The sequence below is a fragment of the Amblyraja radiata genome, unplaced genomic scaffold, assembly GCF_010909765.2.
Source record: "Amblyraja radiata isolate CabotCenter1 unplaced genomic scaffold, sAmbRad1.1.pri scaffold_461_ctg1, whole genome shotgun sequence".
In the NCBI taxonomy this organism is placed as follows: Eukaryota; Metazoa; Chordata; class Chondrichthyes; order Rajiformes; family Rajidae; genus Amblyraja; species Amblyraja radiata.
In genome coordinates this window covers 91,798-107,851 of record NW_022630553.1, presented here as the reverse complement: position 1 = coordinate 107,851, position 16,054 = coordinate 91,798, and the positions used below count along the sequence as shown (strand labels likewise).

The following is a 16,054-nucleotide window of genomic DNA, read 5'->3' as shown; positions in this document are numbered from 1 at the left end:
CTCTTTACTCCTATACTGAAATCCTCTTGTTATGAAGGCCAACATTCCATTAGCTTTCTTCACTGCCTGCTGTACATGCACGCCAACTTTCAGTGACCGGTGTACAAGGACACCCAGGTATCGTTGTTCCTCCCTCTTACCTAACCTAACCCCGTTGAGATAATAATCGGCCCCCTTATTTTTGCCGCCAAAGTGGATAACGTCATATTTATCTATATCATACTGCATCTGCCACGCATCTTCCCACTCACTCAACCTGTCCCGGTCACCCTGCAACCTCTGAACATCCTCTTCACAGTTCACACTGCCACCAAGCTTTGTGTCATCTGCAAACTTTCTAGTGTTGCTCCTAATTCCCTCTTTCAAATCATTAATATATATGGTAAACAGTTGCGGCCCCAACACCGAGCCTTGCGGCACTCCACTCGCCACTGCTTGCCATTCTGAAAATAACCCGTTCACTCCTACTTTTTTTGCTTCCGGTCTGCCAACCAATTTTCTATCCATGTCAACACCCTACCCCCAATACCATGTGCTCTAATTTTAGTCGCCAGTCTCCCATGCGGGACATTATCAAAGGCTTTCTGAAAGTCTAGATACACTACATCCACTGGCTCCCCTTCACCCATTTTACTTGTCATATCCTCAAAAAATTGCAGAAGATTAGTCAAGCATGATTTCCCTTTCATAAATCCATGTTGACTTGGACTAATCCTTTTACTGCTATCCAAATGCCCCATTATTACCTCTTTAATAATTGACTCCAGCATCTTTCCCACCACCGAAGTCAGGCTAACTGGTCTGTAATTCCCCGTTTTCACTCTCGCTCCTTACTTGAAAAGTGGGATAACATTAGCTATCCTCCAATCCACAGGGACTGATCCTGAATCTATTGAACTTTGGAAAACAATCACTAAGGCATCCACTATTTCTAGAGCCACTTCCCTGAGGACCCTGGGATGCAGACCATCAGGCCCAGGGGATTTATCATCCTTCAGTCCCATTAGCCTACCCAATACTATTTCTCGCCTAATGAACATTTCTTTCAGTTCCTCTACCCCCTTAGATCCTCTGTCCTCCAGTACATCTGGGAGATTGTTTGTGTCTTCCTTAGTGAAGACAGATCCGAAGTATCTATTCAACTATTCTGCCATTTCCTTGTTGCCCACAATAATTTCACCCGTGCCTGCCTTCAAGGGACCCACATTTGAGTTTCCTACTCTTTTTCCCTTAACATATCTAAAGAAGCGTTTACTGTCCTTCTTTATATTCCTGGCCAGCTTCCCTGCATACATCATCTTTTCAGCCCATATTGCCCGTTTTGTTTCCTTCTGTTGTCCAATGAAAGTTTCCCAATCCTCTGGCTTCCAGCTACTCTTTGCTGTGTTATACATCTTTTCTTTTAGTTTTATTCTACCCCAAACTTCTCTTGTCAGCCACGCTTGCCTCCTACTCCCTTAGAATCTTTCTTCCTTTTAGCAATGAAATGATCCTGGATTCCGGATTGCTGTTCCACCGTCATTCCTGCTAGGATCCCTTTCAAGTCTACTTTGGCCAGCTCCCCTCTCATGCCTTCATAGTCCCCTTTGTTCAACTGCATCACTGCCACTTCCGATATAACGTTCTCATTCTCAAATTGCAAATGAAAACTAATCATATTATGATCACTACCTCCAAGCGGCTCCTTTACCTCGAGTTCTCTTATCATATCTGGTTCATTGGATAACACTAAATCCAGAATTGCCTTTTCGCTGGTCGGCTCCATTACAAGCTGCTGGAAGAATCCATCTCGGAGGCATTCTACAAACTCTCTTTCTTGAGGTCCTGAACCAACCTGATTTTCCCAATCTACCTGCATATTGAAATCCCTCATCACCACAGTGGCATTACCTTTGTTACATGCCAGTTTTAACTCCTGCTGCAACTTACACCCTACATCCGGGCTACAATTTGGGAGTCTGTAAATAACACCAATTAGTGTCTTCTTGCCTTTACAATTCCTCAACTCAATCCACAGTGACTCTACCTTGTCAGTCCCTATGTCTTCCCTCACAAGGGACTGAATTCCCTCCCTCACCAGCAGAGCTAACCCCCCCCTCCTCTGCCCACCTGCCTGTCCTTTCTATAGGGTGTATAACCCTGCATATTAAGTTCCCAGGCCCGATCCTCCTGCAGCCATGTCTCAGTAATCCCCACAATGTCATATCTGGTCCTCAAATCCTCATATCAAATCCTCATATCAAATCCTGGTCCTCACCTACAAAGCCCTCCACCCCCCCCCCCCCCCCATATCTCACTGACCTCCTCTCCCCCTACCAACCCTCGCGGTCCCTCAGATCCACATCAGCCGGTCTCCTCTCCATCCACAAATCCAACCTCCGCAGTTTTGGGGACAGAGCCTTCTCCAGGGCAGCTCCCAGGCTCTGGAAATCCCTCCCACAACTGATCCGGAATTCCGTGTCCCTCACCATCTTCCAGTCCCGCCTCAAGACCCATCTCTTCACCTCTGCCTATCCTTAGCCTCACGTACCCCTCCCTTTTCATCTGTGCTTGAATTGCCTCATATTGTGTTTTGAATTGAGTTCTGTCTTTAATTTGTGTACTAGTCATGTCTCTACTATTTATTTCATTCCGCTTACATGTTTTTCCTCTACTTGCTAAATTTTTGTAAGGTGTCCTTGAGACTCTTGAAAGGCGCCCATAAATAAAATGTATTCTTATTATTATTATTATTATATCTACCAAGCTCTAACTGAGCCTGAAGCTCATCTACTTTACTCCTTATACTTCTTCTTGTTTCTTTCAAACCGATAAAAATAATTATGAGATGCGCAGACAGGGTAGACAGTCAGAAATACTTTTCCCCAGGGTGGAAATAGACTAGTGGAAACATAGAAACATGGAAAATAGGTGCAGGAGTAAACCATTCGGTTCTTCGAGCCTGCACCGCCATTCAATATGATCATGGCTGATCATCCAACTCAGTATCCTGTACCTGCCTTCTCTCCATACCCCCTGATCCCTTTAGCCATATCTAACTCCCTCTTAAATATAGCCAATGAACTGGCCTCAACTACCTTCTGCGGCAGAGAATTCCACAGATTCACCACTCTCTGTGTGAAAAAAGTTTTCCTCATCTCGGTCCTAAAAGATTTCCCCCTTATCCTTAAACTGTGACCCCTTGTTCTGGACTTCCCCAACATCGGGAACAATATCTGGACATTGCTTTAAAGTAAGAGGGGTAAAGGTTAAGGAGATGTAACGGGCAAGACTTTTTACACAGAGGGGGCTAGGTGCCTGGAACATGCTGCTGGAGGTTGTGCTGGAGATAGTGTCATTTAAGAGGCTTTTAGATGGACACGTGAGTATTGAGAGAATGGAAGATATAGTTCATATGCAGGCAGAGGAGGTTAATTTATCTTGGCATCATGTTTGGCTTTTTGAAATTGTGGGTCAAGGCGTCTGTTCCTATGCTGTACTTTTCTATGTTCCATGTTCAAACCTCAACCTTGTACAATCTTCCAAGGAACAAAGTCCCAGCAGCCCAACCTCTCCCTCTAACTCAGTCCCTCGAGTCCTGGCAACATTCTTGTAAATCTTTTCTGCACTCTTTCCGGCGTAATTGTATCTTTTGTGTCGCTCTAATGTTTAGGTTCAGATTTTTGGAGTGGGAATTGAACCCACAAGCCTGCAGCTCGAATGTAATGGCACCTGCACTCTGCCTGAGCACATCAGATAAATACCCCGGCATGGACCAGTGGTGCTGAATGGCCTGTCTCAGCGAACTGATAAGATGTTCTGCTCCATTTCCCATATACACAGTCAGTGTCACTGACCCTGTACTAAGCTGGCAGGGATTTATTCAGTGGCTACGCTCTCACCAACCTCTTTGGCATTGAAATTGTGGGCCGAGGCGGCTGTTCCTGTGCTGTGCTTTTCTATGTTCCATGATCAACCCTCAATGTTGTACAATCTACACTGTGTAGCATCCCTGCGGTTGCAATGGAAAGTGCCAGGAGAGGGGGCGGTTTGGGTGGGAAGGGACAAATTGACCAGGGAGTTATGGAAGGGAGCGGTCTCTGGAAAACCAACAGGGAAGGAGATGGGAAGATGTGGCCAGTAGTTGGATCCCATTGGTAGACAAAAAAGCTGGAGAAAATCAGCGGGTAAGGCAGCATCTGTGGAGAGAAGGAATAGACGATGTTTCGGGTCGAGACCCTTCTTCAGATTGATGTCGGTGAGGGGGGGGGGGGGGAGGGAATGACATGAAAAAGAAAGGAAGAGGCGGCGACAGTAGGCTGTGGGAGAGCTGGGAATGGGAGGGGAAGGAGGGAAAAAGCAATTAGAGAAGTCAATGTTCATACCGCTGGGGTGTAAACTACCGAAGCAAATATGAGGTGTTGCCCCTCCAATATGCGGTGGGACTCACTCTGGCCATGGAGGAACCCCAGGACAGAAAGGTCGGATTCGGAATGGGAAGGGGAGTTGAAGTGTAGAGCCACCGGGAGATCAGGTTGGTTATTGCAAACTGAGTGGAGGTGTTGTGCGAAGCGATCGCCAAGCCTGTGCTTGGTCTCACCGAGGTTGATCATACGCTGAATAATCCAACCACATTTTTGTTTGGAAGTGGAAAGAAATAATAGAAATTGAATTCATTGCAATGTGTAAAAAGAGTTGAGAAACTGTATTATAATTTTGCTGCATGTCATTGTGGTATATATCATATCTTGATTGGTGAATATGTTTAGTTTGTGACTTTATTTGAAGCATAAATAATATGTGAATGCTTCATTGAGCATAATTCCGACTGGTAACTACCCACTTCGTCCAAGCACATTATCGCACGCGCCATGCAAAATGACCACCTAAACTGTAATTTGGCAACTTAAAAAGCTGCCACGGTTGCCCTGCTGACAACAGAGAAAAATAATTAAGTGAGAGCCCTGGGAGGGGTCAATGCCCAGGTCGATGAGTTTGGTGATCAGTTTGGACGGGATAATGGTGTTAAATGCTGAGCATTCTCACGTAGGTGTCTCTGTTGTCGAGGTGGGAGAGGGCGGAGTGAAGTGCCGTGGAGATGGCATCCTCCGTACTCCTGTTCTTGCAGTAGGCGAACTGATAGGGGTCCAGTGTGGGAGGTAGGCAGCCTTTGAGGTGTGCCAGGACCAGCCTCTCGAAGCACTTGGTGATGATGGGGGTAAATGCAACTGGGCGGAAGTCGTTGAGACTCACCGCAGTGGAGTGTTTTGGCACCGGCCCAATGGAGGTGGTTTTAAGGCACGTGGGGACAACTGCTTGGGCAAGTGGCAGGTTGAAGATGTCAGTCCAGACGTCTGTCAGCTGCGCAGCACAGGCCCTGAGGACACGCCCGGGGATGCCGTCAGGGCCAGCAGCCTTTTGTGCATTAATCCTGCTCAGTGCTGCATACACGTCGATGGGGGTGAGTGTGAGGGGTTGATGATCAGCAGGGAGCACAACCTTGATGGCCATCTCTTGATTGTCCCTGTCAAAGCGGCCATAAAAGTGGTTAAGCTCCTCAAGGAAGGAGGCGTCGCTGGATGTGGGGGTGGTGTTGGTGGGTCTATAGTCCGTGATGGCCTGGATGCCTTGCCACATGCGTCGGGGGTCGGAGTTGTTCTTGAAGTGCTGCTCGATCCTTAGCTTGTAGCTGTGCTTGGCCTTCTTGATGCCCCTCTTCAGGTTAGCCCTGGATGAACTGTAGGCTCGAGCATCGCCTGACCTGAAAACGTTGTCACGTGCCTTCAGCAGTAGCCTGACCTCTCTGTTCATCCATGGCTTCTGATTCGGGAATGTGGTAATCCGTTTGAGGAAGGTGACACTGTTAATGGTGGAGTTTATAAAGTCCAAAACGGAGGAGGTATAAGAATCAATGTCCGTGTGGGAGTCAAGGGTGGCCTGAGCTGCAAACACATTCCAGTCAGTGTTTCCAAAACCCTGCTGAAGTGTAGAGTCCGCTCCCTCTGACCAAACTTTAACAGTCCTCACTGTGGGTTTAACACGTCTGTTGAGTGGAGAGTACTTTGGGAGCAGGAACAATGAGAGGTGATCATACTGTCCAAGGTGGGGTAGGGGGATGGCTTTGTAAGCTTCAGCCATGTTTGTGTAAACTTTGTCCAGTGTCTTGTCTTCTCTAGTGGCGACGGAGTCATGTTGGTGGAATTTGGGGAGTACAGTCTTCAAGTTGGAGTGATTTAAGTCACCCGCAACAATGAAGGCTGCCTTGGGGTTGTGAGTCTGCTGTTTGCTCATGGCAGTATGCAGTTCCTTCATTGCAAGCTTAGCATTAGCATCAGGAGGAATATAGGCTGCAGTCACAACAGTGGAAATAAACACTCTGGGAAGAAAGAATGGTCTGCATTTAACCATGAGAAACTCGAGGTTAGCTGAGCAGTGACTCTCGTTGATGGTAGTGTCCATGCACCAAGCTTTATTTACATAAATGCACAGACCCTCACCTCTGGTCGTACCTAAGTCTGTTGTTCTGTCCGCTCGGAGTATATGACGCCCCGTTAGCTCGATGGTGCTGTCAGGAACGTCGATGTTAAGCCATGTTTCTGTGAAGATCATGATGCTGCAATCTTTAATCCAGTTGTGGGAGGTTATCCGTAGCCAGAGTTTATCCATTTTGTTCGCCTGTGAGCGTACGTTGGAGAGGAAAAGGCTAGGAATCGATAGCTTGTGTGGGGTTAACCATAACCTAGCCTTTAACCCATCTCAGCATCCGCGGCGGTGTTTGCGTTTGCGTCGCCATCTATGGGTGCTTCTGGTTGGCCGAGCTGGCTTGGCACGCTACGCTGCTCCGCTGTTCTGGCTAGTTCAGAAGCGAGACCAAAATGGTGTTGCAGCTGTAGGAACCGATGTCCAGAAGTTCCTGTCGGCTGTACGATAGGAACGCAAGACTGCTCCGTGTGAACAGACTTGAAACAAGTAAGTAAACTATTGCTAGTTCGCTGATTCTCGTGAGACACAGGGCGTTGCGATGTGCCCGCGCCGCCGCCATCTTGGAGGGATGAATCATCATCGGTCCCAGTGGGAGACACATCCTCAGCTACCCAAGCCCCCTCACACATTATCGCCAGTCCCTGCAGCCAGCTTTTCTTTTTTTTTCTTTTTTTTTCTTAGAAGTACAGTAAATTACATGAATACACATCACATATATCTTATTACATTATGTTGTACCACTTCATTTTTTGAGCTTTAAAAAAGATAGAAATAAAAGGAGTAAGGAAAGTAAGCAAGAATCGTGAAGGTGCAGGAAAGTGTTGGGAGAAGAAAGCCCCTTAGCGAAGGAATTAGAGAAGGAAGTAAAGAAATTAAATAAGACGCTAGAAAGAAAAGAAAAAAAGAAGAAAGGAAAATCAATCGCTCTATTGTAACACAAAACTCCACAAAAAAGGATATACCAACCGTGTTTTTATTAAAAAATTATTTTATACCCCCCGTTACCAGATCCTGGTACCGTTTATGTTTTAACTTACTATTGCACTTTATGCTTGTAATAGTTCCATAAATGCAGACCACGTCTTTTGGAAGTGATCTGCTTTGCCTGCTAGGAGGAGTCTCATCTCTTCCAAGTGTAGTGTTTCGAACATGTTTGAAATCTACATTTTTATTGTTGGTATGGAGCATTTTTCCAAATTTGAGCCTAAGCTTTTTTCCCATTATTAGCCCATAATTAAGTAAGTTCTTTTGAAACATATTTAATTCTGGGTTACCTGCCGATATTCCAAAAATGATCCATTCTGCTTTTGGTAGCAGTTTTGTTTTAAATAATTTTGTGAAGATTTCAAATATTTCGTTCCAGAATTTTTGAATTTTTATACAGAAAACAAAAGAGTGCGCTATGTTAGCTTCTTGTGACTGACATTTATCACAAATGGGTGAGACATTGGGAAAAGTTTATTTATTTTAGTTTTTGACTAATATAGTCTATGTAATGTTTTATATTGGATTAGAGTGTGTCGTACATTGATCGAGCATTTATGCACATATAGTAAGTGTTTATCCCAGCTCTCTTTTGAAATTTTTATAGCTAGTTCTTGTTCTCAGTCTCTTCTAATATTATCGGTTGTAGGTATTTCTATATTCAAAATAATATTATATAAGTATGATAAGTATGCAGCCAGCTTTTCGACGCGGATAATAGCCGCATTCCTCACCAGGAAGCGACTGAAGGACGGTTTCCCCTTACCCTACCCGCTTTCCCCCACATAAAATACTGAAAAAAACAAAAAAAACACTCTAAACATAATAAAAAATAAAAGACAACCCAAACCGTGGGCGGAGGCAGTCAGTATATAAAACAAATTATACAAACTTTATAAGGCGCTGGTTAGAGCAGCGGAATATTGCGAGCACTTTTTAGCCCCATTTCTGAGGAAGGATGTGCTGGCATTGGAGATGGTCCATATGTTTATATCAATGATCCCGTGGATGATTAGGGATGAGGAGTGTGTGACGGCACTGGGATGTAGTCACTGGTGATTAAAACTACTAGGGGGGATCTCATTGAATCCAACCAAAGGCCCAGACAGGGTACAAGTGGGAAGATGTGTCCAGTCGAGGGGAGGCTAGGAACAGAGGGCACATCCTGAGAATAAAAGGATGTATCTCTAGCATGGAATTGAGGAAGAATTTCTTTAGTTAGAGGATGGTGAAACTGGAATTCATTGGCACAGACGGTGGTGGAGGCACTTGGGTATTTTTAAAACAGAGTTTGATAGCTTCTTGATTAGTAATGTTGCAGGGGAATGGCGATGAGAGGGGAAAATGCCATGATGGTGGAGCAAGGCCGTTGGGCTAAATGGCCTAATTTTGCTCCTATGTCTTAGTCTTTTAATTGTGTGTTTGGGGTTGGACGTTCCTCCTGTAGACACTGATGATATTTCTGGTCTTGGTGACACCTCCCATCTCCCCAGCCTTTTCCCTTTTCCCTGCACTCCTCAATTCTCTGCCTGATCCATAGTTTGACACCACTTGGGCACCAGAGGAAGCCGCAATTGGAAACTCTGGTCCCAGTTAGACCAACGCCCCAGCAGGGTCTGTCACCTCAGGAATTAGCACTGGGATCATTGATGGGAACGCGGATCCCCATGGTCAGTCCTGAAGCTGGTCCCTACTTGGATTGCGGGCAGTGTCAGAGGTTGTGGAGGGATAGTCAGTGGAAGAGACAGTCAGCAAGTGGTTGAGGTTTCTCTAGACCTTGAAGTCCTCCATTCTACCATTTCCTGTCACATGCTGGTGATGTATTTTGGTGATTCCACTCTCACTCTCCCGTATTTTCACTTGTTCCAAGGCCCCAGAGTGACGGAGGTGAGGGACACAAAGAGTCAAGAACCGGAGAGCCCAGCGGGACATCGTCCACAGCCCCAGAGGAAGAGACGTGTCCAGGTATCAGGTCTGACCACCCCGTGTGGACGTCAGTCAGAGATGTGTTCAGGTATCAGTCTCTGACTGACGACCACACGGGGTGACACTGACTCTGAATGACGACCAAACAGGGTGACACTCGGCACTGGCTCTGACTGGGTCGTCAGTCAGTGTCCAGTGTCACCCCATGTGGTGGTCATTCAGAGTCAGTGTCACCCTGTGTGGTCACCTGTCAGAGTTGGTGCCCAGTGAGTACCGTGGGCCGTGTCTGTTCAGACTGGGTATCGCTGTCCTTGTGTTGTCTGGGTTCCTGCCCTTGTCTCCACCATCATCGCTCTGTCACGGACTGGGTCCCGCGGGCCTTGTCTGCTCACATAGCCGAGTGATGGATGCTCTACCACTTCCAGCCCCCTGGCTGCTGACAGAGGAGGAGTGCAAGAGGTAGATCAGCCCCCACAACCACCCCGCTCACACAGCCCCATTCCCCTCGCCCACACCCCCTGCCCACACCAACACCACACTACCCCAATCCCCACATCACCCCAACCACCCACCCCCAGACCACACCCCCCAAATCCCCCCTCGCACCCCACACCACCCCCTCCCCACCACCTTCCACTCCCACGCCACCCCATTCCCCGCCCCACGACACCACGCCACCCCACCCCGCTCAGGCCAGCTACACCCACACCACCCCCACGCCACCCTCCCCCCATGCCAGCACCTCCTCCCGCCACACCCCACAACACCCCCACCCCACCCCTCCTACCCACACCACCCCCCCACACCCCACCCCATACCACCCTCCCACACCCCACACCACCCCAAACCCACACTCCTAACCCCCCCCCACACCACCACACACCCTGCAAACCCCCACCACACCCGCACACACACCACACCCCACACCACCCCCACCCCCCACACCACCTCCTCCCCTCCCTTTCTTCCCCACAGCACCCCGCCCCCCATCAACCACCACCGCCTCCTCCCCCCTACACCGCCCCATCCCCCCACACTACATGCCCCTCCCACACAACACCACCCCTGCCACTGCCTCCTCCCCACGCCACCCCCTATCCCCCCACGCCATCCCCTCCCACCCACCCGTGCCAACCCTTCCCTCCCCCCACACCCACCCCCCCAGTATACTCACTCTTTCCCGTTTCCCCATTAAATGCTCTGTCTCGTGTCATCCGGGTCTTCCTAGTACTGCCAGCCTTGTTATTCACTCTAAAAAGGAACAGGGATGTCTTAAACTCTCACTGTTTCACCCAGTTTCATACCATTTCATGCAGGGTGCAAGGCCACCGACTTCAAGTGCAGTTTCTTACCACTTCAAGCAGGATCCAAGGCCCCCAAACTCAAGTGCAGTTTCATACCATTTTAATTAGGGTGCAAGGCCACCAAATTCAAATGCAGTTTCATACCATTTCATGCAGGGTGCAAGGCCACCAAATTCAAACGCAGTTTCATACCACTTCAAGCTGGGTGCAAGCAACTCCTCTATATTTCATAGCTCCACTCTCACTACCAACCCCCCCCCCCCCCACCCTCCCCCACACGTAAGAAGGACAGAATCCCCCTTGTCCTCACCTTCCACCCTACCAGCAGTCACATACAACAGATAATTCTCAACATTTTCGCCACTTCCAACAGGAACCTACTACTGGCCACAACTTCCCATCTCCTCCCTTTTCGGCTTTCTGCAGAAACCTCTCCCTCCATAACTCCCTGGTCAATTCGTCCCTTCCCACCCAAACCACCCCTTCCCCTGATACTTTCCCTTGCAACCGCAGGGAATGCTGCACATGTCACTGTACCTCCCCCCTCGACTCCATCCAAGAACCCAAGCAGTCTTTCCAGGTGTGGCAGAGGTTTATCTGCACCTCCTCCAACCTCATCTATTGCATCTGCTGCTTTGGGTGTCAGCTGCCCTACATCGGTGAGACCAAGCGTAGGCTTGGCGATCGCTTCGCCCAACACCTCTGCTCAGTTCCCAATAACCAACCTGATCTCCCAGTGGCTCAGCACTTCAACTCCCCCACCCATTCCGAATCCGACCTTTCTGTCCTGGGCACTCCATTGTCAGAGTGAGGCCCAGCGCAAATTGGAGGAACAACACCTCATATTTCGCTTGGGCAGTTTACATCCCAGCGGTATGAACATTGACTTCTTCAATTTCAGGTCGTCCTAGCATTCGCCCTCCTTCCCCTCCCCTTCCCAGCCCACTGTCTCAACCTCTTCCTTTCTCTTTCCTGCCCCCCCTCTCCCCCACCCCCACATTCGTCTGAAGAAGGATCTCGACCCAAAACATCGCCTATTCCTTCTCTCCATAGATGTTGCCTCACCCGCTGAGTTTCGCCAGCATTTTTGTCTTCCTTAGAGATATGGAAGAGTAAGGTGTGAAAACCGATTCCTCCAGTTACTCCAGCACTGTGTGTATCTTTTGGTGTAAACCAGCCTAGAGCCATATAGAGAAACAGCGAGGAAACATGCCCTTTTGCAGGGCAAGTGTGTTTTACACAGAGGGTGGTGGGTCCCTGGAACGTGCTGATGATGGTGGTGAATGAAGGTACGATAGTAGTGTTTAAGAGGCTTTTGGATAGGCAGATCGACATGCAGTGATAGAGGGATATGGATCACCTGCAGGCAAAGGAGATTAGTATAATTTGGCATCATGTTCGGCCCAGACATTGTGGGCCGAAGGGCCTGTTCCGACATGTTTGATCACTTTGCGATATTTAGTTTTGTTTCGACACAAAGTGCTGGAGTAACTCAGCGGGTCAGGCAGCATCTCTGGAGACAGGGAATGGGTGATGTTTCGGGTTGAGACTGAGAGTCAGGGGAGAGGGAAATGAGTTTAGTTTTCTTTAATTTAATTTAACTTAACGTAATTTAATTTAATTTAGGTTACATAATTTAGTTTAGTTTAGTTTAGATTAATTTAGTTCAGTTTAGTTTAATTTAGTTTAGTTTAATTTAGATTAATTTAATTTAGTTTAATTTTCATTAATCGAGTTTAGTTCAGTTAAGTTCAACTTAAGTTAGTTTAGTTTATTGTCACGTGTACCGAGGTACAGTGAGAAGCTTTTTTGTTGCGTGCTAACCAGTCAGCAGAAAGACTGTATATGATTAAAATGGTCCGCAGTGTACAGATACAGGATGAAGTGGGGCTGGAGGGGGGGGGAGAGTGGGGCTGGAGGGGAGGGAGCGGGGCTGGAGGGGAGGGAGGGAGTGGGGCTGGAGGGGAGGGAGTGGGGCTGGAGGGGAGGGAGTGGGGCTGGAGGGGAGGGAGTGGGGCTGGAGGGGAGGGAGTGGGGCTGGAGGGAGGGAGGGAGTGGGAGTGGAGGGGAGGGAGTAGGGCTGGAGGGGAGGGTGGTCTGGGAGGGGCAGAGGAGAGAGCAAGGAAGGGTTATGGGGGTCAAGGGAGGGGGCAGGCGGATGGGAACAGGATGGTGAGGAGCAGCAGAGGGGATGGTGAGGGTCAATGTTACAAATGTTTGTGATTTTATAAATCAAGTCTGTCATTGATCCCATCAGATAAAGCACAAAAATAAGTTTAATTTGTCACCTAATTCACTTTGATATCTTCAGTATTAAAATAAATTACGGCCATTTTCATACTCGGATATTAGCATCTTGTTCCCTATTGCTTCTCCATTGACTTAACACAAAAGCTGTGATCGAGAACATTTAAAAGCCGATAACTTTCTTAAAAATTAAGAGAACTGAAAGAAATTTTCAGTTGTTGTAGATTGAAGGATTCCAAAACAAATATGAAACAATCTTACTTAGATGACTTGAAATTAAAGCATATAATTAGTAAGTTACCTAATTGTTGCTAATTCCAAACTTCAATTACTAGATCTAAACATCTATCCATTTCTTAAGAAAAGATTAACATTTTTAAATAGCCTAAGTGTCCAAATAACATTCACAAATAATTCACAATAAAACATGATTTTTAAATCTCATTTACATTAATTTATAGGCCAAATGGAAGGAATTTAGTGTTCAATTGCTGTAAATTAATAGCCATTTAAATCAGCTAGAGTGGGATCCTGTGGAACGCGCTGGTTTGGAACGTTCCCATTGCGGTAGATTTGTACCCCAAATGCCCTGAAAAATACTGTGGGATTTAATGGCCCCCCAAATTAGCTACTCGCAACATAAAACTTTGTATAAAGGGATCTTAAGAGCGCTTTCTAATGTAAAAATAAACAACCTACCTTCTATTGTCCCCCGTATGAGATCCGTCCCGTTGTCGGCGGTCGCGGGTTTAGAGGATAATTTTTAACCTTCTATAACAATTAAATCAACCATTTAAATTTAAAAATAGCTGCAACGAACGTACCTGCCAGCGATTTTTCGTCAGCAACTAAGTAGGCTGAACAACCTAGATTTGAATAGCCTTGGGGAAATCGCGTTTTAAACCCGCCCCCCTCTCAACGGCGCCAAAATCACGCACACGGGCTGGGACAGATCTGCAGCCCCGCTCAAGGTAGGTTTTGCAAACTACCTAGGGAAAGGTGTGGGGGGGAGAAGGGGGTAAGGGGAAGGGAGTGAGAAGAGGGAGGGGGTGAGTGAGGGAGCGGTGAGTGGGTGGAAGGTGGATGGTCAGCGAGAGTTGCGGGCGGGCGGACAGGGCCTTGTGGGAGGGAGGCAGTGGGGCTGGAGGGGTGGGTGGTCTGGGGCAGGGCAGCAGGGATGGACAGAGCAGAGAGCAAGGAAGGTTTATGGGAGTCGAGGGAGGGGGCAGGCGGATGGGCACATGATTGTGGGGAGGGGCAGAGGGGATGATGAGGGTTTAGGACATGTGAGGCAGACGCAGAGGAGGAAGGGGATTTGAACTGGGGAGGGGGACATAGGCAGGTGGGAGACATGGAGGGGGTTGGAGCTGAGAGACGGAGCCAAGCCAGGGGGTGCAAACAGCCCAAGCGGACTTGATGTGCTGCATGACTCCATTTTATTCCAAAATCCATTAAAGTTCTAGCAGTGAAATTTTATTTCCCCGTCGCACCCCTGACTGATGTCGCATTTGTTACAGGAGGCAGACGGACTGAAAACACTGGGCTCTACATGTCAGAGACAGAGGCAAGGTCTGTGAAAGGCCACAGGGAATCTTTGAGCAACAAATGCAAGGAAGGCTGAGGTGAGAGGGGGAGCTGGAACTGGAAGGGGGTGTATGTTTTGTCTTGCCTTACTCATTAAAATCTCACCTCCTTTATCTCCCTGAAATTAGATCCTCCAGACCTGGTTGCTCTATAGGCAATAAACAATAGGTGCAGGAGTAGGCCATTCGGCCATTCGAGCCAGCACCACCATTCAATGTGATCATGGCTGATCATCCCCAATCAGTACCCCATTCTTGCCTTCGCCCCATATCCCCTGACTGCTATTTTAAGAGCCCTATCTAGCTCTCTTGAAAGCATCCAGAGAACCGGCCTCCACTGCCCTCCGAGGCAGAGAATTCCACAGACTCACAACTCTCTGTGAGAAAAAGTGTTTCCTTGTCTCCGTTCTAAATGCCTTACTCCTTTCTTAATATTCTTAAACTATGGCCCCTGGATTCCCCCAACATCGTTCAGGACTCACCAACATCCGGAACATGTTTCCTGCCTCTAGCGTGTCCAAGCCCTTAACAATCATATATGTTTCAATGAGATCTCCTCTCATCCTTCTAAACTCCAGAGTGTACAAGCCCAGCTGCTCCATTCTATCAGCATATGACAGTCCCACCATCCCGGGAACTAACCTTGTAAACCCATGCTGCACTCCCTCAATAGCAAGAATGTCCTTCCTCAAATTAGGGGACCAAAACTGCACACAATACTCCAGGTGTGGTCTCACTAGGGTGCTGTACCACTGCAGAAGGACCTCTTTGCTCCTATATTCGATTCCTCTTGTTATCAAGGCCAACATGCCAATCGCTTTCTTCACTGCCTGCTGTACCAGCGTGCTTACTTTCATAGACTGATGTACAAGGACAACCAGATCCCGTTGTACTTCCCCTTTTCCCAATTTGACACCATTTAGATAGTAATCTGCCTTCCTGTTTTTGCTACCAAAGTGGTTAACCTTACATTTATCCACATTAAACTGCATCTGCCATGCATCTACCCACTCCCCCAACCTGTCCAAGTCACCCTGCATTCTCATAGCATCCTCCTCACAGTTCACACTTCCACGCAGCTTTGTGTCATCTGCAAATTTGCTAATGTTACTTCATCCAAATAATTGATGTATATTGTAAACAGCTGTGGTTCCAGCACCGAGCCTTGCGATACCCCACTAGTCACTGCCTGCTATTCTGAAAGGGACCCGTTAATCCCTACTCTTTGTTCCCTGTCTGCCAACCACTTCTCTCTCCATGTCAGCACTCTACCCCCAATACCATGTGCCCTAATTTTGCCCTCTAATTTTGTATTTTGGACCTTATCTCTAGAATCACTCTGCTCTAGAATAACATCCCAAAGCACTGAACACCATAACACAAAAGGGACAGGAGTAAGAGTAGGCCACCTGTCTCCTCACACTGTAATTTAATATGACCATGGCCAATTTGCTCCACACCACAACTCTTCTCTTGTGCCAACTACACGTAGCTTTCCATTCCCTATCTTTGAAAAACTGATCTATGACCTCTATTACCAACAATCTA

At 47.6% G+C, this 16,054-nt stretch overlaps 1 protein-coding gene across 1 annotated transcript in view; it reads left to right on the top strand.

Moving 5' to 3' along the window:
- Positions 1–16,054, top strand: part of LOC116969987 (tubulin gamma-1 chain-like) — a 46,182-nt gene that overhangs the window by 10,545 nt on the left and 19,583 nt on the right. Inside the window, exons 3-4 of the mRNA XM_033016733.1 lie at positions 9,317–9,460; positions 9,595–9,831. Coding sequence (XP_032872624.1) covers positions 9,317–9,460; positions 9,595–9,831 — 381 coding nt within the window. The remainder of the gene's footprint in view (positions 1–9,316; positions 9,461–9,594; positions 9,832–16,054) is intronic.